Source organism: Panthera pardus, unplaced genomic scaffold, assembly GCF_024362965.1.
Source record: "Panthera pardus isolate Hobbes unplaced genomic scaffold, ASM2436296v1 HiC_scaffold_11, whole genome shotgun sequence".
Taxonomy (NCBI): domain Eukaryota; kingdom Metazoa; phylum Chordata; class Mammalia; order Carnivora; family Felidae; genus Panthera; species Panthera pardus.
In genome coordinates, this window is record NW_026526666.1 from 84,826,182 (window position 1) to 84,852,179 (window position 25,998).

Genomic DNA, 25,998 nt, shown 5'->3' on the forward strand with positions numbered 1-25,998 from the left:
AAATGGGCCTGGAAACTTTAAAGGAATCTTCTCAGGGTATGAACAAATATAGGACTTTGTGTGAACATCCCACAGTAACTGACAAAATTGAGACTTAATTGTGATCCAAAGGTGTTCATGCAGATGCTGTTTATCTGGACTGCTGGGGGATCTAGAAGGAGAGAGACGCTACAATAGGAAGACCAGTTGCCTGTACAAAGTACTAACTGGTTTCAGGAATATGAGAAGGAAGAATGTTAGAGAAATATTTAATTGAGAACACTATTTGAAAATTTTCAATTTTATTTGAAAAGTGAATGGTTCCTGCTAAGTATGAGAATTCACTATTTTATTTGGGGGGAAGAAAAGAGTTTTTTCCCAAAAGGGTTTCTCTTGAAAAGTTTTTTTTTTTTTTTTTTCAGAAGGATTATGTCTCAGGATCATCAAACCTTTGCAGGCATGTGCCCTTGTGAGTTCTAAATGACGTCTCCCTTGACTTAAAAATCCCAGACATCGTTAAGAGCAAGATATGGGTGCCCCAGGTGTTTTGCTGCCACCCCATTAAATGCAACCCAGTCTTTTTCTTTTCAGTTATTTTTTTTTTTTACACTTTACTTATTTTTGAGAGAGAGAGAGGGACAGAGCACAAGTCGGGGAGAGGCAGAGAAAGAGGGAGACACAGAATCCAAAGCAGGCTCCAGGCTCTGAGCTGTCAGCACAGAGCCCAACATGGGGCTCAAACTCACAAACCGTGAGATCATGACCTGAGCTGAAGTCGGACACTTAACCGACTGAACCATCCAGGCGCCCCATCTTTTAAGTTATTTTTGAAGCAAGGTATTTGTATATTAGACCAATGAAAGAACCACAGTTATGCTTATAAAAGCATCTTATCCTATAAGCCTCACAAGGAAAATAAATCCTAAAAATCTTCCTAAAACTTGGCCACATAAGAAAAAAAAAAGCATATTAAGTTTTCTCTGGAGGGTCCACGCTTTTCCCACACACATTTGTTTCCTGTCTCAGTGAAGACCAATTTTACCTTTGGGCGGGCAAAGGAAAAACACTTCATTTCTGTATTAAAAGGAAGAAAAGAACCTGCTGTTGTCTCATTTTATCTTTCTATATATTAAAATTCTGGGTACACAGATAAGGACCATCACTGCCAACCTTGCCATGTGATTTCAGGGGACTACTTTCACGTCAGGACCATGACTGGATATTGGAATGAAGATGAAACTCTCCCCTTAAATAAAAAATAAAAATTATATTTTCCTATGTGTATAACTAAACATACGAAAAAGACTTCAAGGGATATTAAATATCAGTAGCAGTAGAACTGCACATAATTTTTTTTTAATTTTTTAAATGTTTATTAATTTTTGAGAGAGAGAGAGAAAGAGAGAACAGGGGAGGAGCAGAGAGAGAGGGAGACAGAATCCGAAGCAGGCTCCAGGCTCTGAGCTGTCAGCACAGAGCCCAATGCGGGGCTCAAACTCACAAGCCACGAGATCATAACCTGAGCTGAAGTAGGACGCTTAACAGACTGAGCCACCCAGGCGCCCCAATTTTTTTTTTTAACGTTTATTTATTTTTGAGACAGAGAGAGCATGAACAGGGGAGGGGCAGAGAGAGAGGGAGACAGAATCTGAAATAGGCTCCAGGCTCTGAGCTGTCAGCACAGAGCTCGACGCGGGGCTTGAACTCACGGACCGTGAGATCATGACCTGAGCCAAAGTCGGACACTTAACCGACCAAGCCACCCAGGCGCCCCCCCCAATTTTTTTTTAAAGTAAGCTCTGTGCCCAATGTGGAGGTTGAACTAACAACCTCGAGATCGAGTTGAATGCTCTACCGACTAAGCCAGCCAGGTGCCCCAAGAATTGCAAATAACTTAATTTCTCTCTTTGTGTTTTTTCATACTTCCTAACCTTTCTAAAATGATATGCATTACTTTTATTATAAAAAATGTTACTAAATTATTTTCTTATGCAACCTTTTATATTTGGCTCCATAATGAAATGATCTGCAAAACATGGAGTCTGGTAATCAATTTATGAAGTGCTGATAAATCCTTAATGTCCTCCAACCCTTTAAAAACAATTAAAAATAAACCGTAACAGTTTCCCAAAAGAAAAAGTCGTTAATGGAAAGAATGATAATGTAAGCAACTGGTAACTAATATAGACCTTTTCTTTTATAAGGAGAATATAAAATAAAACCTTAGTAATTTAGCAAGTGGATTTTGAAAGTCAAAGTCAATGACTGTGGACTTAATGTATCTGGGTGGAAAAGAAATAGTTCAAATTTAAGGTGTAGCTTCATTATATTTTGTTTAATGTTTTCTGAATTAAGGATGACAGGGATATTCTCAGGAACGTGAATGAAAATATGGTCATGTCTGTGATTTAATTCCTTAGTAGATTTTCTTATTAGATAACCTGCCTCTGAAACCAGTAAAGACATGCAAAAAAATTATCATTCTCTTGCCAGTCATGATAGCAACCGGGAATATAAAATGTTAAAAATCAAAGAATCCTAAAACTTGATCTGAACAGTAACTCTAGATTAGTGACATATACTACAAATCAACACTATGATTCTTTATATCAGAATGATCTATATTTTTCTTTTTTTGTCTAAGGGCTCTGCACTTGAGGCTTAAATCTTGTTTTACTGAAATCAAGTAGAAGACATCAGAATGACTGAACAAATTCAATAAGCAGTTGTTTAATTGCCATCTCAGAAGAGAAAACACTTTTAGGTGATTTGAGGATAAATGAAAGAAAGAAGTGATCCAATCTCTAGGGTATTTAGATTTAGTTGAATGAAGATACTGACAATGATACGTATGGATGGCAGTCAAATATATTTATATAAGATAATATGTCTTATGGTGGTAGCAATGGTGGAACCCTGGGGAGAAGGCAAACTTTTATCAGAGCTGGTCTCAAGCTTAATTACAGTGTTTTAATTTTTTGGTGCATTCTTAGATATTATAATATTACACTAAGCACCAAAATAAGCCAGTCAGTAATGTTATTGAGCCCACATAAGCAGAATTAGATAGTTGGCAGAAAATTTTTGAAAGAAAGAAGAAAATAGTCATGTCAGTTATAAAGCTAACTTCTAATGAGAGCCTTGGAATCAATACATGTTTCATTTTAAGTCTGCAAAAAAATGCTTTTCCGTAATATTCTATTCAATGTTTCCAAAGATTTATCCTTAGAATACCTGTGAAAATTTTATCTTCATATATATGCATGTTCAAATAGACAGCATAGACTAATAAATATGGGTGTTCTTACTTACTAAAATTATACAATACAGATTTTAAGAGAGGGGCCATTAACATGCCGAGGTGACATTTTACTTTATTGAATCGACTAAATTGTAAGTAGGAAACACAAATAATAACTGCAAAAAATTCTTCATAGTCCAGCCACACCAAAATACAAATTCTGCCACTAAATTGCATAAATACCCTGGTTAATACACTTTACCAACACCATCTTAAACAATCTCAAACACTACTCCAAATCAGTAAGAGTTTCACACTGACATAAATATACTTAGGGACTTGAGTACAGAGTACCAAAAATATTGGTACTTTTTTTTTTTGATGAAGAACAAATAATTACTAGAGTCACAAAATGTCATTTGGTTTGACAATGAAGTGTTTTTCATTTGTTTGCTTCTGGATACCAATCTAGTTTTCTTCCGATCTTCCACAAAAGTTTTGATTTAATTAATGGGACTTTAAGCTATTGATCTATCTAAACATTCCCAGTATATATGTAAAGGAAGCTACTAATTATTTTCTTCTAAAAAGTTTAATTCTTGGGGGTGCTTGGGTGGCTCAGTCGGTTAAGCATCCGATTCTATCTCGGCTCAGGTTGTGATCTCACAGTTCTTGGGATCAAACTCCATGTTGGGCTCTGCACTGACAGTGCAGAGCCTTTTTGGGACTTTCTCTCTCCCTCTCTCTCTGCCTCTCCCTTGTGCCTGCTTGCTCTCTCTCTCTCTCTCTCTCTCTCTCTCTCTCTCTCTCTCTCTCAAAAATAAACACTTTAAAAGTTTAATTCTTTTTATTGAATGATTTTAATATCAGAAATCAGATTATCCCCAGGGCCAAATAAAGCCCTGAGATCCTGGTCTCAACAATAGGCAAGGCCTCACTTCTCATCCTTATCTTTTGTTTCATATAGACTGAGAGAGATCCTGTTTCAGGTTCTGGGATATTCTGCAGGACTCAACCCAGGGGATTTAACTTAAGATAAATGGAAACCAGCAGTAATAAATAAATTCATTAGTGGCTTAAGGATCTTAGAGAACCATTTCCTTTTTTGCGAACCATTTTTTTAAGTTAATTTTTTTTATTTTGAGAGAGAGAAAGAGCAGAGGAAGGAGAGAGCGAAGGAGAGAGAGAATCCCAAGCAGCTCACAGTGCAGAGCCCAACGTGAGAGCAGAAATCAAGAACTGAACGCCTAGCCAACTGAGCCACCCACATGCCCCAAGAACAATTTTTAATACTCAGTTTTATAAATCATCAAGGTCTCACAAATCCCAATCTTCTCCTTAATTCACTCTCTGTAACTTTTACCACATTTTCATATGGGGACTGAGTGACTTAAGAGACAGCTATGGCACGAAAGAATGTCACTGGACTATAACAGTGAAGACCTGGGTTCTAGCTCTTTCTTTCACTCACAAACTGCTTGTTCTTGGGCAGATCTCTCAACCTCTGAGACTCAGTTTCATCTTGTGAAGCAAGAACATCACTGTTATGGTTACTATGAAGGTTCACTGTACAGGTGTTCAAAATGAAGTGATAGGCAAATACTAGATACTATTTGCTTTGTACTTTATTTCTTAAAACATTACTTTTTGCAAAGAAACATGAACCAGAGCAATAAAGACACCTAGTGCCTACATGGAAGTGTTTCTTGAGCACCCGAGTGGGCCAACCCTATAGATTTAACTAAGGCTGGTCTTCTTTCCGCTTACCAAGTTCTCAGCCAGGTTCTCCTAATACTTTAGAGAACATCACCAGATAGAATTTTGCAGAAAGAAATTGTGATAGAATATAAGAATTAAAATGAGAATACTTAATAAATATTCCTGAGCCAAGGTCCTCATGAAGAACACTAGATAGGCCACTTTTAATAGTTTTGACATATACACTGTTAAGAAAGAAAATTAGGAAAAACATTTCTGAGTAGTCACAAAATTTATAACCATTTTAAAGCTTCACAGATTTACTTTGTTTCTAAGGCGAAATCGTATCTATGTTACCACCCACATATTTTGCTTCCTGAAATCTTTAAATTTTTTGTATAAAGAGTCTAAGATTTAGCATACTATCTCCATAGTCATTTTACACAATGGAATCCTAAAACCACCACATCTATTAACTTACTTTTGGTTTTCACATTCTCTTCATTGGTTTGTGTTTTTGTTTTTTGTTTTTTAATTTTTTAAGTAATCTCTACACCTAAGGTGGGGATCCAACTCACAACCCTGAGATCAAGAGTTGCATGCGCCACAGACTGAGCCAGCCAGGGGCCCCTCTATTTTACCATTCCATCAAGTAAACAGAGTTATGGGACTGGCCCTGTATATACTACTTAATGATATGACCAGTTCTGTAATGTTACCATCTTTGCAGTGACTTTGTGGCCTGTTCAAATGCAAATACCTGGGGGAAAGTTAATACATTAAACTTTTATTAGTGTTTCTGTACAGAAAAAAGGGATTTGGATATTTGTTAGACTTTTTAATAAGATTTATATAATTAAAAAAATAAATTTGTTAAGAAAAAGGGAGTGAGCAGAAGGTGGCAGTAGGAATGAGGGAGAGAGTTGTGCACAGACACACATACACCCACACAGCACATTACCCTTGCTTTGCAAACCCAGTAAGAAATGCTTTGCACTGCAAATGCCCACAGAACCAGCAGGAATCGAGGTTATCTTGCTAAGCACAGAAGGAAGATACCCAGCAGTAGAGTCCAGCTCCTGGTTCTTTACTAAAGTAAACAATAAATATTACAGTCACTTAACGTATCAACAGTCTATTTAAATAATACCCCCAAATGGTCTGCAACATGCAAACTAAAAAATGTAGAATCCAACCCTGATAAGATCAGTTAATTGCGAGTGCTTTGTTTCTACATTCTTCTCTTTAACAAAACATGGCAAGTTTATGTTTCAGCAAAGAATGCTTTAAATGCCTTGGGGAAAAGCACTAAAAAACAAAACATGTATCTTTATACATTAATTTTGTATCAATATTTGTAATCTTATTCCTTTTTTGAAAATTAATAATATCAGTCTTTCCTATGGTTGTATAATAATCAGTTGGAACATCAACCTGGTGATTAAAAAAATTTGTTAAAACAAATGCTTTTATATGGGCACTTGCAATAAGAGATAAATCAGATGTGGTAATAGCTTCTTTTGTAAAAGCCATGTGTAAACAGCACATAAAGATGACAAGTCAAGCAGCAATAGCCCATTCTTCAGCCAAAAAAGGAAACAAATGAAGAAAGAACAAAATTCACCAAAAAGAAAATCATCTGCTGCCTCCCCAACCCCCAAAAAGACTCATAAATAATAGTTTTGGTACGTTTTCAGTGGAAAATTCAGGCCAACTGATAGTTTGAAAAAGGACACTAGAATCACAAACACTCAGGATGGGGATAAACTAACAACAGAGTAACCATGTGGCTAGCAAAAGATGATTTAAAAATTCTATCTTTCCTCCCTAGTGTGCCATTCTTTATCTTGCAATACATTTCTCTTCATTCTAAATTTTCTCTCTTGGCTATATCCACCCCCACTTTTTTTTTTTTTTTTAAATAAGGTTTGTATGCTATTGGTCCCTAGCTAGAAATACATCCTTGTAGTGCTCACTAGCTTCTCCACAAAATTTGAGTCATTTTCATGGTCCATTGCTATTCTCTGGCATATAAAGATTATATCTGGATAAAGGAGCTTACTTAGGAGAAGTTGGCCTTTATTAAATTACAGTTGGTAAAACTGCTTATGAGAAAATCACTCCGTAACGCAGCCTCTCACAAATGCCAGCAAATGAAATTGCCAATAACAATGATCCTTCAAACATAGTTTTTATTATTTCCTTAATAGTGCTGTTATTAGATTATCCCCAGAAAAGGTGACTGTAAAAGCAAACAGCTTCAAAATCAATGCCTGATGCAAAATTTTAACTATTAGGTAATAGAAAATTTTGCCTTAACACTGCACTCACCAGCAAGGACTCCACAGATCAAATGAGTGTTCTCAAACCTGAATAGAGCTATAGAAGTCAAAGTTTTCAGCAAGTATTAAAATTATACTAAACATGTCTAGGAGACCAGAAGCCTTTGGTTGGTCAATTTTATTTCATTATACTAAGAAGGGCTGAGATAGAGAAATGGAGATGAAGAGGAAGAAGTTATAACCAGTACAAAAACTCTGATCATTTAGTATGGAACACAATTAAATATATTTGGCAGGATTTCTCAGAAGTCCCAATTCCAAAAATTATTAAAGGCATGATAAACACTTAAACACATTATGCTCCAATTTAACATCTAGAAAACAGCATCTTGATTCCACAGAACTAAGTACAACAGAAAACTCTAATTAGATATTAACTAGCTGTGCTTTCTCTCCCTGAAAAATCCTATAATAATGAAAATGACTTTCCATGTTAACATTTTCAACAAATTCCTAAAAAGAACATGGCTTTGAAGAAACACTTCGAAATTTTTATACTACTCAAACATGGCCACAAGCACATACTTCAAGCTGGTAAACAGACCACTTCAAAATGTGGAGTGTGGGTTTTCAGTAATTACCTGGATAATACAGTAGAATCTAGGACTGAGAGTAACATAAGAGATAAGGTTTACCCAAGGTGAAGCGAAAGACAAAGCTGTATACCTTCTGTTAATTCCACATCACAGGAGCAAGCTCTCCGCACACCCACATATCCATTCCCACTCCATTCTCCGCCCTTCACTAGGATCACAGTGGCAGTACTGGATGGTTAATAACCACTAATTTGTAGAGTGCTTTTTGAAAAAACAAAAGACAAACTCAGCATATTAAAAACGCTTCTAACAGATGCGACAATTACATGTGTTGTAGTGACTGATTAAGACGGTTAAAAAAAGTTATTTTTAAAACTTGGTATAAATAAGTCAAATGAGTTCCAAGCTGGTTTAAAACATTAATATTCTGAGAACTGAACACATGCCAAGGTTATCTCTGCTTTAGGACTGAGCAAAATACAATTCCTGGGACACAGAGAAGAGTGAAAATACAGAAAAACAAGGGAACTTGTCTAGAAAGACTGGCTGACAGTATTTCTTGCAGATCCCCTAAAACAGAGGTTCCTTTTCCTTTTCTTTTTTTTTTTTTTCTTTTTTTCTTTTTTTTTTTTGGTAGTGGGACTATGTACTGCCTTGCTGGCTCCTATTTCCTTAATGACTACTATCAACCAGAATCAGATTTTCAATAAGATTTATTCATGATAAATTTACATACTAAGAGCAAATAACGTGAGAAAAATATCAAAGAAAACGTTCCAAAAGAGAAGTTCTTAGCAGATTTATTTAGGCTTAAATATCCTGCTGAACTGCTAATGGATAGACTATTTAGCCTAGTATCACAGCTAATGCATCCTGGACCAGGGAACTGAAGGGAACATAAGTGCACCGATTTATTAGAAAGCACCTCCCAAAGCTAACCACAGATCAAGGAATCTTTGACACAAGCATGTCCATGTCAACTAGGAAGCAAAGACATTTCCGAAAGAATATAAATTAGTTTTATTCTCATTTACTCGTAAATACTGCCCAAATAGATCCTGAATTGGGGGATTCCTCTTAGAGAAATCTCTTTATTTAGAAAGAGGAACCCTTCTAAAACGTTTTCCTTAAATTCCCAACGTTAAATTTATACCACCGCTTGAAACACTAAGGCGTACCAAAACTCCAGAGTGAAAAATCATTTCACTTTCTTTACCATGTTTGTTAGATATCTCTAAAACCTGTCTAAAGAGAGGATGAATTTGGGAATTGTTTCTTTATCTCTTAGGGGAAAATGAAGGCAGACCCTTAAAAACCAAACCAAACAAAAGGGTTAGCTGGATTCATCACTAAATATATTAGGAGCACAGTTAACATTGAACAGGCTGGAAAACTGAGAAAGGCAGAGGTGTTGTGGGGGTTACAGATATGTTTGATTACAGTTCTGGTGCATCCCGACTACCCAATAAATAGGAACAGATGCCTTGCCTTTTGTTTTCCATTTCTAGTCACAAAAAAGACCAAAAGTATTTCAATACTGAATGAAGACACTAAGATCGCATCTACAGCTCTTCAAACAGTACAAAGGCAGAAAGAATAAATTAATCAGTTCTCTGGTTCTCTAGACCAATATCAGGGGTCAGCAAACTACACCCAACAGTCCAAATCCAGCCCTCTCCTTGTTTTTATATTGCTATGAGCAAAGAATGGTTTTATATTTTTAAATGGCTTGGGTAGAATGATACTTAGTGACACATAAAAATCGTATGAAATTCAAATTTCAGTGTCCATACGTAAAGTCTGATTGGAACACATCTACGTTCATTTGTTTATTGTTTATGCTGCTTTCACTGTACAATGGCAAAGGTGAGTAGTTATGACAGTGACGATATGGCCTACAAAGCCTAAAATATTTATTATCTGACCTTTATAGAAAAAGTTTGTCAACTCCTGGTCTACCTGATATAAAAAACCCTTGAGATCACAAGAGTTTGATACATTCGGTGTTTTTATACCATGGAAAACACAAGAAAAATGTGTCAAATTGTTCTCTGCAAGGCATTTTAGATAAACACAAATTGTCAACAGGTTCCCTTTATGGTATCACACTCCAAGATGAATTTATACATACAAACAAGCACCCAGTCTCAATGATACCTTCTATAGGGAAAATTTATTACCTTTGGTAAATGGATAAGAGCTTTTAATTGAACCAAGTTACAAGACATTAACAAGAGAGACTGATACCTACAATAGAGGTAAATGTAGATTCTTTGCACAAACCACAGACCACACTATAGGATTAATAAGAGAGATAGTGGATTTTGGACCAAATATGGTTTTGGGGGGGGCTACCTGCATATACTAATTAGGAATACGGTGATTAATTTGGCACAAATTTGTGTCCCAATATAAGAAATTCTAAATGAAAAGTTAAAGCTTATCCATTACCATTTGTGACTAATCATTTAATTCAATTTAATAAATTTTAATTATTTGCTATGTATCTTGAGATACAAAGGTGGTAGGTAGATTGGCAAGCAAAGATGAATAAAACAAGGCCTCTCACCTTTGAGAATCTCACAGTTTTAAGGGGACAGGGACAAGCTAAAAGAGATGGATTAACAAAATTTCCAATTTTTCATACCACTTTTTCTGGTGGGGATCTAAGCCATGATCAGAATGCTAAACAGAAAGTAAGTTTCCATAAGTTTATTATGTCACACTGGTATAAATCAAAACACATGGGGGTGCTGAAGTATGTAAAGATTAGTCAGGCTGTCAGAGAAGGCAAACAAACTTACGATGTAGGCGGTATGCTTCTTCGAAACAGAATAGTGATTCTGTCTTCTCAGTAGAGACTGGGCTACAAGACGTTTCCAAAGCTACAAAACTATCATACCCTCACTCTTTTATCTAAAAAAAAATTTTTAAATCCCACGTGCCTGTATCATCTGTGAAGCTGGGATTTCTAGGAAATTTCAAAATGTTCTTTTTAAGAGAGATGGCAAGTCAACGGGTAAGAACCTAAGATGAATAAACCACAGGGGAGGAACCTATGGGCAACGGACCAGAAAGCAAAAAGAGCTGATAAAACAAGGGCAGCTAGAACAAGAAAGGTTAAAGGAGGATAAATGTTAGGAGGGATATTGGGGCAGATCTGGATATCAGATGGTAAGTTATCTGAGGGCAAGAACTATGATTAATCTCCTACATGAGAGTCTTAACTATGTGAAGAGCTTATAATGTGGAAGATGGAAAATTCTTCAGGATGCCTCCATTCAGGGCCAAGAAATGAAAGCTATAGGGAAATGGATTTTGAGTTAATATAAGAATGACTTATATGCAAAAATCAGATTAGGTCCAAAGATGTAGTATGCTATGTCTTAGGAGACACTGAATGACAGGCTAGTGACCACTTGGCCTATAAATCCCTAAGTGATATTGTACAGATATTGTAAAGACCCCCTAAGGGTCTTTAAATCCCTAAGTGATATTGTACAGAAGAGTCAAGCATTGGGGTGGAGAGGAGTTGCATTAGGGGCTTATCCAACCCCAAAATTCTGATAACTCTGCCTCTTTGCATCTGTGCCATACATTGTCCTAGTGTGCAAGGAATAAATGAATAGCAGTAACCATGTTTTCCCCTTAATTCTTATTCTCTGTGTTTTACTGAGATAGGATCCTGTACATATGGAGACTTCTTTAAGAGACAGTAGAGGAGAAAATGAGAGACTCAACTGCACCCTTTAATAACTTGTGTGGGTGGGGGGGGACCTGAGAGATGGTTGGGACTCATGTTTTTCTCCTGCCCTTTAATCTTTGGCATGTTAGATTTATTCTAATTACTGCAAATAGGATTCTGACTATGATAAAGGGGAAGGCTATGCTCTAGGATATCAATCACAAAAGATTAGAAAAGCGTTCCTAAAGCATACACTTCCTCAACGATCTGTCACCCATACATTTAGTTAGGCTATGTTTAAAGTTATTTAGCTTTTAGCTTGTATTTCTGATCTGTGGGAGTAATAAATGACTTTCTCTTCTTTTTGTCTTTCAAGTTCTAGTATGATAAGAATTTCATTTATGAAGTGAAATCCTCCATGAATTTGTAATTGTTGATCACAGCCACCCCTGCTCCCCTTTTGGACTAACCTTACGTGGCTTCCTTGCTCTAACAGCCATACCTTCTTAACCGTTTCCAGTGCCCCATCCCAGGTCCACACCAATGTTTGTTTGTATCATGCTCTGCTGCAGTAAAGAAGAATATCCTAAGGCATGAGGGGTAACAGAAACAAGAAACGAGAGCAGACTCACTGATCCACTATCCACTACAATGTACAGGAGGCAGATACGGTTATCCCATGTGCCATGCATAATAGAGAATAAGAACTCGTTTCCATTTCTAGTACCAAAGTTACAAACAACAAGGTTAGTTTGAGTGCAATGAAAACAAGCAAGATTTCTTCCTCAGTGTGGTAGAGAATGCTGTAAAGAAGTTTGGATTTTATAATTTCTATGAAGAATACAGGGAAACTGTAGAGAAGTTCTAAAAAAAGTATCTTTTTTCAAAAAAAGTTTTTAATGTTTATTCACTTTTGAGAGACAGAGACAGAGCACAAGCAGGGGTGGGGCAGAGAAAGGGAGACACAGAATCCAAAGCAGGCTCCAGGCTCTGAGCTGTCAGCACAGAGCCTGACACGGGGCTCGAACTCACAAACTGTGAGATCATTACCTGAGCTGAAGTCAGATGCTTAACTGACTGAGCCACCCAGGCGCCCCTCTATATATCTTTACAATACTCAATACTCTTGGCCAAAAAACAAAACAAAAACACAGCAACAATGAGAAAGTGTCTAATTATTTTTGAATTTTCTGTCTTCCTTTTGTAAATACGTGATCACTAGGTAAAGCCCACATATAAATTTTGCTCGGTAATGCCATCTAAAAAATAACCAGACCTCAAACGCCTACAAAGAAATATACTAGGATCTAGGATGACAAATGGAAATCTAATCCACAGAAGATCCCTAGTCTAATATTAGCCAACAGAGTCAATATCTTCTCCCTTCAAAACTTTTACCAAAGATGTAAACATGCTGTAAAATTGACCCATGCAAACTGAATCTCCTTTGTATTCTAAGTGTTAGCACAAGAAAATGGCTAAAAGATAGGTCCAAAAGATTGATGCAGGGTTTATTTTCCAGTTTGGTCCACTGTAAGAATACCATAATAAGATGAATTGCTTAAGAGTATGATGAATTTGAAAAGACATTTTTACCCTTAATAGTTTTAATGCTTGGTCAAATATCAGTAGAAAGTAGATGGAAATCAACACAGCTATTTAGCTGCTTGCTTTCATATGAAAAATTCCAAAAAGTTAATGTCTGTTTGTTTTTAAGTTTCTATCTTGCCAATCCACAAAAGATCAAGAAATGAACAATAACCAGAGCTTTTGGTTCCTGGAACATATTACAGATTCATTCTCATGAGGTAGGTTTGTCTCTATGTTACAAGGTGGAAATCTGGGCACCAAGTAGTTAAGTGAACTTCTCAGAGTCACCCGAGAAATGATTAAAAGCAAAACCAAGGCAAAAAACAAAAACAAAAACAACAAAACAAAAAACAATGAAGATTTTTTTACTGGTCTGCATTGATGCCTTTAGTCCAAATTGTTTGTTGGGGTTTTTTTTTTTTAAGTTTATTTATTTATTTTTGAGAAAGAAAGAGAGCATGCATGAGTGAGCAGGGAAGGGGCAGAGAGAGAGGGAGAGAGAATCTCAAGCAGACTCCACACTGTCAGTGCAGAGCCCGACACAGGGCTTGATCTCACGAACTGTGAGATTATGACCTGAGCCGAAATCAAGAGTTGGAGGCTTAACTGACTCAGCCACCCAGGCGTTCCCCCCCCGCCCCCCCCCCCCCGCCCAGAATTGTTTTTCATTTATCAACCAGCCATTAAGAAGCTGACCCAGGATAAAACCAATACACAGTTATTTGTATCTGTCTCTGGTATTGAGAATGGAATGAGATGTGAGAAGGAAAGAAAGACTAGTCTTACACAGCTTTGTTACAAATTTCAACAGTATTAATGTAAGTTAACACAAAGCTGTAATGTCTACTATTTTTCCTTTGATAACTGTGATCGATACATCTTTTGAACCTGCACTGACCAGCTTAATCTAATACAAAGGCTTGGCCCTTCTCCTCCCAACCATTCTTATCCTATTAATAAAAGAAAGGGCCTCTCTTTTATCTATCAGTAAGAATCTCTGAGGATTCCCGCTGCACTTCAGAAAACTGAAAAATACTATTGGCTTACACTAGACTTTGAATGGATTTGGAACAGCTCTAAAACAAAGGGAAAGAAAATCCAAAGTGAAGTTTACAATAATAATTAATAAAAAACTGTGTACCAGGATGAAAACTGGAAATATAATCTTAAACAGTTATAAAAGTATCAATAAAATCCTGATTATTTCCTTTTCAGTTCCTCGAAAAAATTTTAAAAGACTCTACCCAGTGTTATAGTTTTGTTATTTCATTAGGAAAGCTCTTATATTTCTATTTCACAGATAAAGGGGAGTACTTATGATTATCACTTTCTGTGTTCGAGGATAGTTGTGCAATGTGTCAGGCTGATTTGAAGTCTCTCTTTTCTTAGGAGTGAATCAAGAAATATGCTTAGTTCCAAAATATTTGTTATAAACAGACATAGCCTGTGACATGAAAGATACACACCCATAACACATTTTAAAATTTAACCTGCTCCTTACTTCTTTTCCCATTTTTGGGGGAAAGCCTGTAACGATAGAGTGGCAGTTTTTAGGAAAATACCAGAGAATTATTTCTACATGTCTCCAGAGAAAATAGAATAGTGGTGGGTGTTGAAGGACAAAAGATTCTTGGCATTAGTGTTCTCTCTTTTTTTGCTCTAAGAAGCCATCATCTTAAAAACAGAAAGTCTTGTTTAGAAGTTTCATCAATTAAAAAGTGTTGAGAAGTATAAACAAAGTGCAAAAATCTCAGTTTGATAACCTCATGAACTCAGATTTCAAAACAAAGATTTGTGACAACATGAATCAAATTATCCATATTGGTACATTCAAGTGCCATAAAAAGTAAGCTACATGCAAGAAGATATCATTAATACGGAGGCAAAAAATAACAGGTTAGGTATCCGAGCTATGTTGTGAAGACAGAGCACACTCATATTTACTTCAGGGAAGCCTTGAAGATCAACATGCAAACAGAGGACACATACTTGTCACGATAGAATTTTAGCTCACAAGGCCATCAATTAAAAACAGTTGATTTCAACACAAATGTAGGAATAAACAGGTCTGAGGTCTATCAGGAAAACGGAATATATCAATATATATTTTAAACTTACTATAATGGCTAAGTATTGCTTCTAGCAATATAATTACTTAAGTTGTAAAGAAGTCACACAACATTTTAATTCAGAGAAAGGTATATTTATGTACAGATCTTGAATAAATCTGTATCCCAGGACTTTTAAAGATGGGTAGAGTGGTCTGGAAATTCAGCCCTGGCTGGAGGCTAAGGGGCACCAGCACCATTTTCCTTAAACCATCAACATTCTACTTGTGAAAAGCTGGCGTTTAACCTTTGCAGATACCTTCTATACACCAGGCAGGATAGAGTTGTTTTTCTCTGTACATCTCAGAAATACACATAAGAAGGCCACAGAAGTCAAAAGCCCTTTTCCAAAAAGGGCCTTTGTATATACTGGTTTGATATCTCAAGAAAAGGAGTGGTTATGGATTCATAGGTTAAAATGTATCATTTTAAGGCTTTTGAAAAATTAGCAATTTGAATTTTTTCCTTAAACTACAGAGGCCATGCCACATAAATGACTATAGAAGATTAGGAAATAGTCCATCCAATGTTTCTACAGAGTATCCTGCTTTGCGTGAAACACTGAAGAGGAGGACAGCAACAGTAAACAATAAGAACATGCAGGATAAGAGTTAAAGCTTTGGGGGAAAGTACCAACTGTCATATGCTTAAATCTGATTTGTCTAAACTTGTTAAATATCAGTGAGGAAAGCTGGCTTGGGCAATCCATTGCTACTCCTTTGTGCCCCACAATACATATTCTACAAAGAGTAACATTTTATTGACAGAAAAATGATCACAAAGAGCTCCCCTAGGACAGTGAACTATCAAGATCAGAGGGCATCATACAGGAGACAACACAGTAGAAGCAAACAACAAAAGTTCAATGGTTTTAGTCTTGACATTTCAGATGAGCACCCTGTCTTCCGATCACAGAAAGACCAACCACCAAACAGCCAACGCAAGAATCACGAGAAAAGACATCATGAAAGGAATACGAGGTGATGGGAAAGCACTAGAGTAGAGGCGGCACTTTTTGAGAGGCTTGTGATCCTCAGGGATTGGAATAGAAACCTTGGGAAGAATTTCTTCATTTTCTTGCTGGGGCAAGGCTCTCTCAGTAGATCTCTCTTGCCTTTTAATTTTCTCTTCATCCTGCACTAACAGAGCACGTTCCTGTGTCTGCTTTCACGGTAGAAGATCAAGAAAGACAGAGAAAGATGAACAAAATGACAGATGGAAAAATGCTCAAAAATGATACTTGGGGATGTGCAAAGGATTTGGGAAAATCTTATGGACACTCTTTATTTCACTTTACTTGGGCAATTTATCCCAGCAAAGTTTCCATAACACAGGAGAGTACTCCATAGATAATTTTTTGAATGAATGCACATTAGAAGTCCTGAAAGTTCAAGGAATTACTTGACTTATTTAGTTATAGTATTTGTTCCTTGAGGCTTCAAGAATACTCATAGGAATTTTGGGTCATTTTGCATTGTTTTAGTGCTGCCAGTTTTTCTTAGATCAATTGGGCAAAGCCAATAATGAAGCATTCTTTTCGCCATCAGAAAAGTTACTTTTATTACAAATAGAATGGCAGAATATAAAAAGTTATCCTCATACCTCTTCACACAGACTTAAAAAGCTCTAACAGTTCATTCAGCATGGCGATTAGCTTTTGCTCAAAGCAATAAAAATCTTAATCCCATACATTTTAAAGATTGCAAAAGAAAAACAAAAGTATAAAAGTTTATATGTGCCTCCAAGGTCTACCAAAAACAAATACCCCCCCCCCCAAATCTCAACAACTGTAAACTCCCTCCCCCTCTTGCAGAATCATGATTAAAAATAACAGTGATTACAATCATCGTGAAGGTTTATACATCACATTAAGCAAGTACTTTTGACACTTTTAAGGTAAGTTGTCTTTTCCAACTGTCCAATTAAGAAGTTTTCTCCTCCCCACCCCCCACAATTTCTGTGCTCTGCCATCTACTCAAGACAGATATTATCTATGAAAGAAAAAACTTGGCTCTAAGCTCTCTCAGTTGGGCCAGCCTTCTCTGGTCAGTTTGGAATTTCGACACAGGTTCTTTGCACACCCCTAAGTGATATGTATCAGGGAGAAAGTAGCTGGGGGACTGGTCAGCAAAAAAGAAAAAAGGAAAAGAAAGGATGCAAAATTATAATGATTTTCCAAAGAAAATAAAGAGGGAGAAGAAAGACAACATAAAAAGAATAGGGTACAATTAAATTCATTTTCTCTCCGAATACATATTTACATCTTCATGCAGCTTTTCAACCAGCCATGCGCCGAAATAAGCAAATTGAAAGCTGCAAAAGCTGCAGCCGTGGAAATGTTATGTGTTAGGTCAAACGGCAGTGGGGGTGTGAATTTACTAGTAGAGCCAAAATAAAAAAAATTACTCAGCAACTGCTGTTCAGTTCTGGGGATTATCTGCTTAGTGCCATGACAAGAGCAAATTCGGATTAAGAAGCACAAGTCATAACAGCAGCTTTACCTCTGGCCCACCAACCTTTCTTTCCGAGGGAAGGACAGAGATTTTCTTCACCTGGTCATACACAAATTACATAAAATTCAGTAGCCTTGCAATGCAACAACAATGCTGCCAAAGACGGAAGAGGTATCCCCAGAGAACAGAAATATCGCCCTAATTGTTAAAGAAAAAGTAAGATATGCCAGAAAGTGGAGTTATCCTATATAAAAGGTTATCATAGTACAGTTCTTATTTATTCTGTTATTCATTTAGAGGAGTAATATACATAAGAGCTAAAGTGGCTCAAATACTCCCCACTAATCTAACTTATAAAAAGTCCTTTCTTTAAATCCACAGAATGACATACCCATTTCCAACCAGCCCTGAGGTGATTTCTGGAGGGTTTTATTAAGATATAAGATGTTTTCTGGAAATGGAGACTGATTCAAATTTACCAAACTTAATCCAAGAGAGTATTCAGTTACTTTTTTGAAGTAATTGAGCATCTTTTATTATTTCCACAGAGTCAAAAAGAAAACTTCTAGAAAATATGCAGTTATGGTTTACAGAGAGGGTTAACCAGGCATGATAGCAACAAGACATTTCTCCTGGTGTCTAGGTTTGTAGAAAGCAGAGTCATTGTCTTAGTTCAGGGTACATTATCTAGATTTAGGATACAAAACGGATGTCCATTTATATCAGGGAATGGAGGCAGAGAGGACAATGAATAAGGACAACGGCATCCTGTCACCCCCAGTAACCAGCTACCCATATTCGGGAATTCTCCAGTCTTGGTGAATTGTTAGCCAATTCCAATCGCATTTTGAAAAATATAAAAAGTACCCTTCGTGAGACAATTTTTATCATCTTCTCCAGTTCCAGAAACTAGACAAACGTGGATAGTTTACCATGAATTCTGAATATAAAAACAAGGTGTTTTTTTTTTAAAGGTATTAAGACATCACTACCTTTAACTAGAATTGCTACTGCTTTTGGCAAAAAGCAAGCATATAATTTTAAAAATCATCATAACCACTCATTAAGTCATTGTGACTATTTATATAAATATTAACCTGAATAGGCTAAAGATTAAGTAGAGAATTTTTAACTACATGCTTAAGGTAACTTTTAAGATATTCCATTTCACAGATTTATTTAGTCAAGTGTAGGATTTCTAAGACAGGTAATGACAACAATAACACAAAAAGAACAGCTTCCCAAAGGTGTCTCTGACTTCTTCTACTTGTGATTATCTTATAAAACAATGTGTTAAAAGTTTGATGTGACTCATAAAGATAAAATAAATCGTCAACGGTTTTTCCAAAATTGAAATACAATCACTAATATGTGGTATTCTGCATTCTCTGGCTTAGGGGCCTCCTTGGTTTATTATATAATTGTGGTCAACCATTCCAGACATTTTTAAGTTGTGCAAATGTTCAAATAAAGTTTTAAAAAAATGTTTATCCTGTTCCAATTTTGACCTTACTAAATTTAGTAAACTCTCTGGTCCTTGGAGGCACAGTTTGAACATAAAGTTCCACTGGCTTATGGTCAATTTGTAAACACACACTAGCCAGAAGGAGGGAGTTCTCAAGAGTCTGATCATCTAATGGTAGTTCTAATGGCTCCTATAATTCCACTGGGTAGCCCACAGGACTTAAAAAAACAAGTGTTTGATTATGCATGCCTTACAGCTGCAATGAACTGGTGAAGAATCAAAACCAAATTTCGGCTCTAAACTTACTTTCAGATACAGATCATTAATACACAAAAACATTTATTTCATTCATTCTCACAAATGGTCACATGGACAAAGTACTCACTCCTTCTCCTGTGGGAAGCTGCCCATTAATGTTAAGTGTTCGGAATGGGGAGTGAGTGGATAAGCGTTTATCCCATTCACTAGGCCGTGGTTCTGGTACAGATTCCATAAAGTTCTTTTTCAGCTCACTGATGCTGGCATGATGTTTTTTTATCTCTTCTTGACTTTTGTCTAAATCCTATAGTTGAAAGGACAAAGATGCAAAACAATAAATACTCAAGAGAAAAAGAACACATCAAAGGAAGCCCATCAGACTGAGGGCACTGGTAGAAAACACACCACATCCAGGGCAGATGTTATGAATCCATAAATTGCATTCAAATTTTAAATATGCAACATGGTATACTGGCTTGCCTTTTTTTTTTTTTTTTTTTTTTTAATGAGGTGCTTTTCTTGGAAGCAGTAAAGCATCATAACCCACAGCTTTTAGCAGTTATGTAACCCATGGACCTCACTCCTTAATTTTACAATTTTTCTTCCCATTATGACACAGTGTTTGATCTCCAACTCCTCATCCCAAGAAGGCAATCTCACAGCTCAATTAGTCTCAGCTTGATAGGAACTGATTGAGGCTCAGCTTAGGCAGGATACAGATGGCAATAAATAAGGAGCAACTAGTTAAACAAAGGACATAATAAAAGACGCAACTGCCACCATTGGCTGCTTTGCTTTGGTGAGTTGCAAACATATAGCATCCCTCTATTTCTACCTGGAGATCGTTTTGCTTCCCTTTTACTAGGTGGCTATTGCTGGTTTTCATAAACAAGAAAAGCCCTTTCTTGTTGTAAGAATTTATTACTTGAATTCCTGGCTCAAGCCTCGAGAGCAAATTGTTACTGCCTCTGAAAAATCACTTGGGTATGTAATATAATGACTTTTTTTCTTTACCAATACTATTCACACAAACTAAAAGTTTTATGCCTTCCAGCTTCTGAGAGCTTTACTTCATCTCTTCGTATAATTCAAAGTAGGGACCTTCTTCCAGTAATTTTCAACAGATTGGAAGTGATTTAACAAGAATTCATCAAATACCTTATATATCTCCTTGACAATTTAAAATATCTCAACTGTTCCAACAGAATTGAATACTGGACAACTAGGTTCAAGCTCTTAAATGGGATATTCCAGAGACAAAAGATCAAAACTAAGGTTAATAAAGCTGGAAATAATATTCAGGTTTATGTAACAGGAGGCATATAAAATTTCCAAAAGGTAGACTTGGCAAGAAAAAAAAAAAAGAGAAATACTACTTGGAAGACAAAAACTCAAATGTTTTTTGTCCAACATACTTCTCCAAAAAAAGTCAGGAGATCTATGCTTGAGATCAAAATATGTGGGAGCCTGTCACTTGATGACTGCTAAAAATTCTGTGTTTATTATATATCACAGCAGCTCTGTATCCAAGAAAAGCATAATATTAAATATATCTTTTAATATGCTCTGTGAATTTGGGGACTAGTTGTTCCTTTTTTGGGAAAAAAAACCTGGAACTCATTTAAATAAAAATTTGTTTGAATAATTTTTCTGGAGCAATGTATGTTTCACCTAAATAAAATTTTTTCAAAGGCAACGTCCAAGGGAAAATAGCATAGGAGAAAGAACTGGCGAGGCACATAACATAATTTTGATTCTGGAGATATATATTCAGAAAATTCCTTTAAGTCTATACTTTTAATTTTTGCAACATTAAACCATCTATATTTGCTTTGAGATCAAAGAGAAAACTAACCCAAAAAGGGCAATCCTGTAGCTTCCCCATAAAAGTACCTCTTGCTTGTTGGGATGAAATGAGAGTATAGCCCACGAATATGGGCTTTACCATGGGGAAACAACAGTGTGCACTTTTATTCTAGCTGAAAGCAAGAAAAGCATGTTTACTAGCTAAAGAAAAGCATGAACAAGCTTAGTCAAAGACTCAGTAATAGGCTGAGCAACTGAGAACCACAAGGCATGTAAGGCCCTGTGACCCAGCTCCTAACTGGAAATTACATCTGCTTGGTTGAAGAACAATTGAACACATCTGGGAGAGTTACAAGTATGAATGGAGGAAAACAAAAATGAGTGAGAGATGCTATGGTAAAACTGTAACTCTCGAGGCTAGCCTCTTAATATGAGAGTGGGGATTTGTTGTTCTTCTTGCCTAGCTTTGGATTGGCTTGGAACCTGAGAAAATAAATGTTGCAATAAAATCAGCAGCTTCTGAAGGAGCTTTCTCCATCCTTCTTAGCTGGCTCTGTTAGAAACCTGTGGGGGCACAGAGTAAAATTAAGATCTCAAAGGGACCTGTTCCAAATAGAATTTGTCATAGACACTTGCTACAGGTTCTCTCTGGGAGATGGAGGAGGAGGCGGTAGATCTAAAAATGAACTCGACCTTATTTGGCCAGAACAAAGCATTAGTGGGGGTGGGGGAGGAGTAGGGGGAAGAGAGATGCTTTAGGGAAAAAAAAAAAAAGCAAAACCCTGCTAGAGTGACAGATAACTTGGGAGAACCTCCTTGGCGGGGTGGGGGAGACAAAAAAACTTTTTACCATAACTAGAGAATAATGGTTAGCCAAATTACTTGGGCTGTTTTTAGGCTAGACACTTTTTGATGCTTATCATCTTATAATTTTAGCAGCAGCCAAACCAAACCATTAAATATAAAATGTTCTCAAAAAGTAGTTAGTAGTTTTAATTTTCAAACACACACTTATTTAGAAATCCCCTCTTGTGGCTGTCAGTGAAATGCTGGGGGAAAAAACACACCACACACAGGGATTCTGTGAGTCTCAGAAGCCATAACACACCTCATTGAACAAATGACAAATATATGATTGGTACTGCAGGTTCCAGTCAAGAGGAAGCACTAAAGATGGACCCGTGAAGGAAAAGGCATGTTTGAGATTGGGAGAGGTTACCTTGCCAAGAACAAGGACATCAACTGACATATGTCATTCTTCCTAATCTCAGAAGCAGAACCGTTTAGGTCTAGTTTCAGTGATGGGCTAAAGCAAAGAGATCTAGTTGCCAAATATCCATGAGATTTAAAAATCTCATGTTACGTGAGGTAAATGTATGTAAAACACTTGGTATTGTGCCCATCACGCGGTACGTGATTACTGAAGGCTGGCCATAATTTTTATTATTTATGTTAAAGTACCTTATACATACATAGCTAGCACTCAAAAATACATGTTTTGACAAAAAATAAGACAAGGTTAAGTAACTATTAGAAGCCATTAAACCAGAGATCTATCTAAAAAAACTTCTCCAAATTTCCAGTTTAATAATATTTACCACATTTCATATATTTCATCTTTCAGGTCTCAGCTAATATGTTTTCTTTTCAGAGAGAACCTCCCCATCTATCTTATTCAGAGTAGATCTCCTTTCTTAGCACAGCATACAATTTATTTTCTTCACAGCTTCTGTAACAACTTGAAGTCATTTTATCTCTATTTGTTTACTTGTGTATTGTTTCTCTCCTCCCTACTTCCACACATTGTTAAGCTTCTTGAAGGCAGGGACCAACTTCCTTTATCATCTTCCAATATATTTATATTTCCTTCAAATTGAGGTTAAATCCCCAACGTCAGAGTTATACTCATTTCTTTTGGCTCTGTCTTGAGCAAAATTGTAAGATAATCTGGTCAACTATGAGTCTTTGTGATATGTAAACTAATGTAACCTCAGTTTTTTCTACACATTATCCATGTTCCTCAGAGTTCCTGTGATCTTCTAATTAGTTTTATATTTCCCTATCTAATGTGGAGGCCCAAACTAGGTAAGTTTACTAACATAAGTCTGGTAAAAATCTCATCACTGTTGAATGTAATGAGAAAATGACCTTACAATTCCTATAGTACACAGCATGTTCCTATCTCTATATGGAAAAAGTATAGTTTAATAGAAATAGATAGACCCTTAACTCAAATCCTAGCTTTACCAATTTATTAGCTTTGTGACCACAGGGAAATTAATTTCTCTAAGCCTTAGTTTTCTTATCTTTAAAATAATAATCTTATGCCCACAGACCTGTTTTTGTAATTAAACTACCATATATCATACTAACTACTTATTAAATACCAGGTCCCCTCCTTCCTTCCTATATCTTTTTCTTTTCCCTGACTTTCCTGTCATTTTCTGGTATCCCCAATATTTTAAGTCCATTTTGAATTGTGATCATTTTCCTATTTTTCCACATTCTCTCAGTTCAGAAGATGAAAAAAAATGTTAAAAATTTGATGCTTGGGACATATGGGAGTTTATACTCTTGGAAAATTCAAGGAACTTCTAACAGTGATGTAGACTTTTCTACAAGTGGGTAAAACAATGGAACCGCAAGAGGCAGAGGTAGTCCCAATCATATATTTTTTAGAGAAGTATGACAGATGGAAACTAAAAAGAGTCAGAAGGAGAGATGGTTGCATATCTTCATGTTTACCAACATGCAAAAGCATTTAAACCTAAAATTCTTTCATGCAATGGCATGCAAAACCAAACACAGCATAAAGAAAGGAAATCAGCGAAGAATGCAGAAGGCTACAGGCAACCAACTGAAATAAGCTTCAAGTTCATACAAACCTCCAACATTAAATTGCTATGTCTGATATAAATGTTTTCACCATCTAGTCTCTCTCTCTTTTTCTGTGAAAATGAAAGAGGGAAAAACAGAAAAGCATAAAAAATTAAAATGTTGTTCTTGCGGGAAAAAACTGCAAACTGGCAAACCAAAAAAATATTTAAAATTAAATGTCCACAGCGAAGCATATGCCAACATGAAATGGTCACAAAACTACACAGACACACACAGAACACATTACCACTAGAAAACGGATGACCCTGTCCATGAATGATGGAAGAATATGATGGTGTTATTTAAATAGACAGTGCTCCTAGCTTCATTGGCTTCATACATAATAAGCTGTTTTATGTTCATTTTTGAAATTGAGCTGTTTGAGGGGTATCTTAAAATACATGACTTTAAGAAGCTTTGAAGTTCCATGGCACAGAGAAATACTTTAAAACATTATTTACCTTTTTTGGACATATTTCATACTTAGTAATACCACAGTATGTATTCCTCTAATACCTCTCATAAGAAATTCTAAGGGCACTTTATACATGATTAGTCAATATTCCATTCCGTACGAACTGATATATCCAACTCTATAGTTGGGAAGAAAAGACACAGAGCAGCAAAACACATAGCTAATAACAATACCAGGAGGTGCTGCTATGATGATTTCCATAGTAAATATGCATCAAATATTGTCAATGATTCTAAGAATATGGTGCCACTGTGAAATACTTCTTATAACGTAAAGGACGGGTTTGGTCTTTAGTAATTGTCTCATTGTGTTTAAAAAGATATTTTCCTACTGGAAAGTTTATTTTAATGAAAAATTTCAACAAATAGTATAGGGTAATAATTTGGTATACATATGTAGGTGAATATATGCAAATACGTATACATACACAAATATATATCTACTATTTGTAAGTAACTTCTGATTAAGAGAAATCAATGAAAAGAATGGATCACTGTCTTTTTAATGCACTGTAGAAGTTAGCATGGGTGATGGTAATGCAGTTTTGTGAAAGTGAAAAATGGCTGACCTTCCTCATTCTTATCAGATCTTCCGTTTTTTCTGCAAGCTTCTGTTTTGCCATTATTAAAAAAAAAAAAAGAAAAATGATAAAATATTGGCCCACTGAAGTTTGTTTGCACCTTTATTTCATAGTATTTTTTTTAAGGAAAGGGAGTTGGGGGGAAGAAAAAATTGAGGAGGGAGGAGAAAAGGAACAAGTGGCCTGTTGGCACAAACCTGTGTTTGGTCACCATTTGAGGTAGGTACTGTGACCTCGATGTGGGTTTTTTCCACCTACATTTAAGAAATAAAGTGGTAAAAACATTTTAGGTTAGTAGGTGTCTATGAATCGCATTATTTACAAATAAGCCGCATCTTTAAGCTGGTTGCAAAATAAGCTGATATGTAATCAACATGATGCAGTCTTCTGGGGGTGTTACAGGGAAGGACATTACTCTCAATAGTAGTCTATTCGTTCACCATCATATTTTCAAGGCTGAAAAAGTAATATGGACAGCCAAATGATCATAAAAGAAAATTAAGATAATTATTCTGTTGATGAAGAAAACATTTTTATACTTATTTACAAAAAAGTATTTATACAAAGAATAATTTGTGCTTAAATAAGGCATGTGGCTTTTTTTTTTTTGCTTCTTTTTATGATCTAGAAGTATTTTCACATTTAAAAACAAATTTACAAACGAAGATATCAAGGTCTGACATACATGACAGAAACAAAAAGAAAATCTTTACAGTTAAAGCACACATATAATAAACCACATATGACACAAAGCAGGTAAATACAAAAAAATTTGTTAGTTGATCAATATATTTAAGGAGGCAGTTTCACCCTTGAGTTTATTAGACAACAAAACATCAAAATAAACTCAATCCAAATTGTTACTGATGCATGCAATTACTTCCAAGGCTGATTTATAAATAAGC

General features: G+C 36.0%; 1 protein-coding gene across 20 annotated transcripts in view; it reads right to left on the reverse strand.

Annotated features, from left to right (window-relative positions):
- EPB41 (erythrocyte membrane protein band 4.1) overlaps nucleotides 1–25,998 on the reverse strand; it is a 199,172-nt gene that overhangs the window by 22,208 nt on the left and 150,966 nt on the right. For 5 of the 20 annotated variants that reach the window (XM_053898530.1, XM_053898488.1, XM_053898494.1 and 2 more), the window contains exons 13-16: nucleotides 25,291–25,347; nucleotides 25,082–25,123; nucleotides 24,047–24,109; nucleotides 19,483–19,659 (exon numbers count right to left, since the gene is read on the reverse strand). In XM_053898530.1, coding sequence (XP_053754505.1) covers nucleotides 19,483–19,659; nucleotides 24,047–24,109; nucleotides 25,082–25,123; nucleotides 25,291–25,347 — 339 coding nt within the window. Of the gene's footprint in view, nucleotides 1–16,971; nucleotides 17,300–17,680; nucleotides 17,732–19,482; nucleotides 19,660–24,046; nucleotides 24,110–25,081; nucleotides 25,124–25,290; nucleotides 25,348–25,998 lie in introns of those variants that run through there. The other 15 variants (XM_053898505.1, XM_053898542.1, XM_053898524.1 and 12 more) reach the window with 12 other exon arrangements.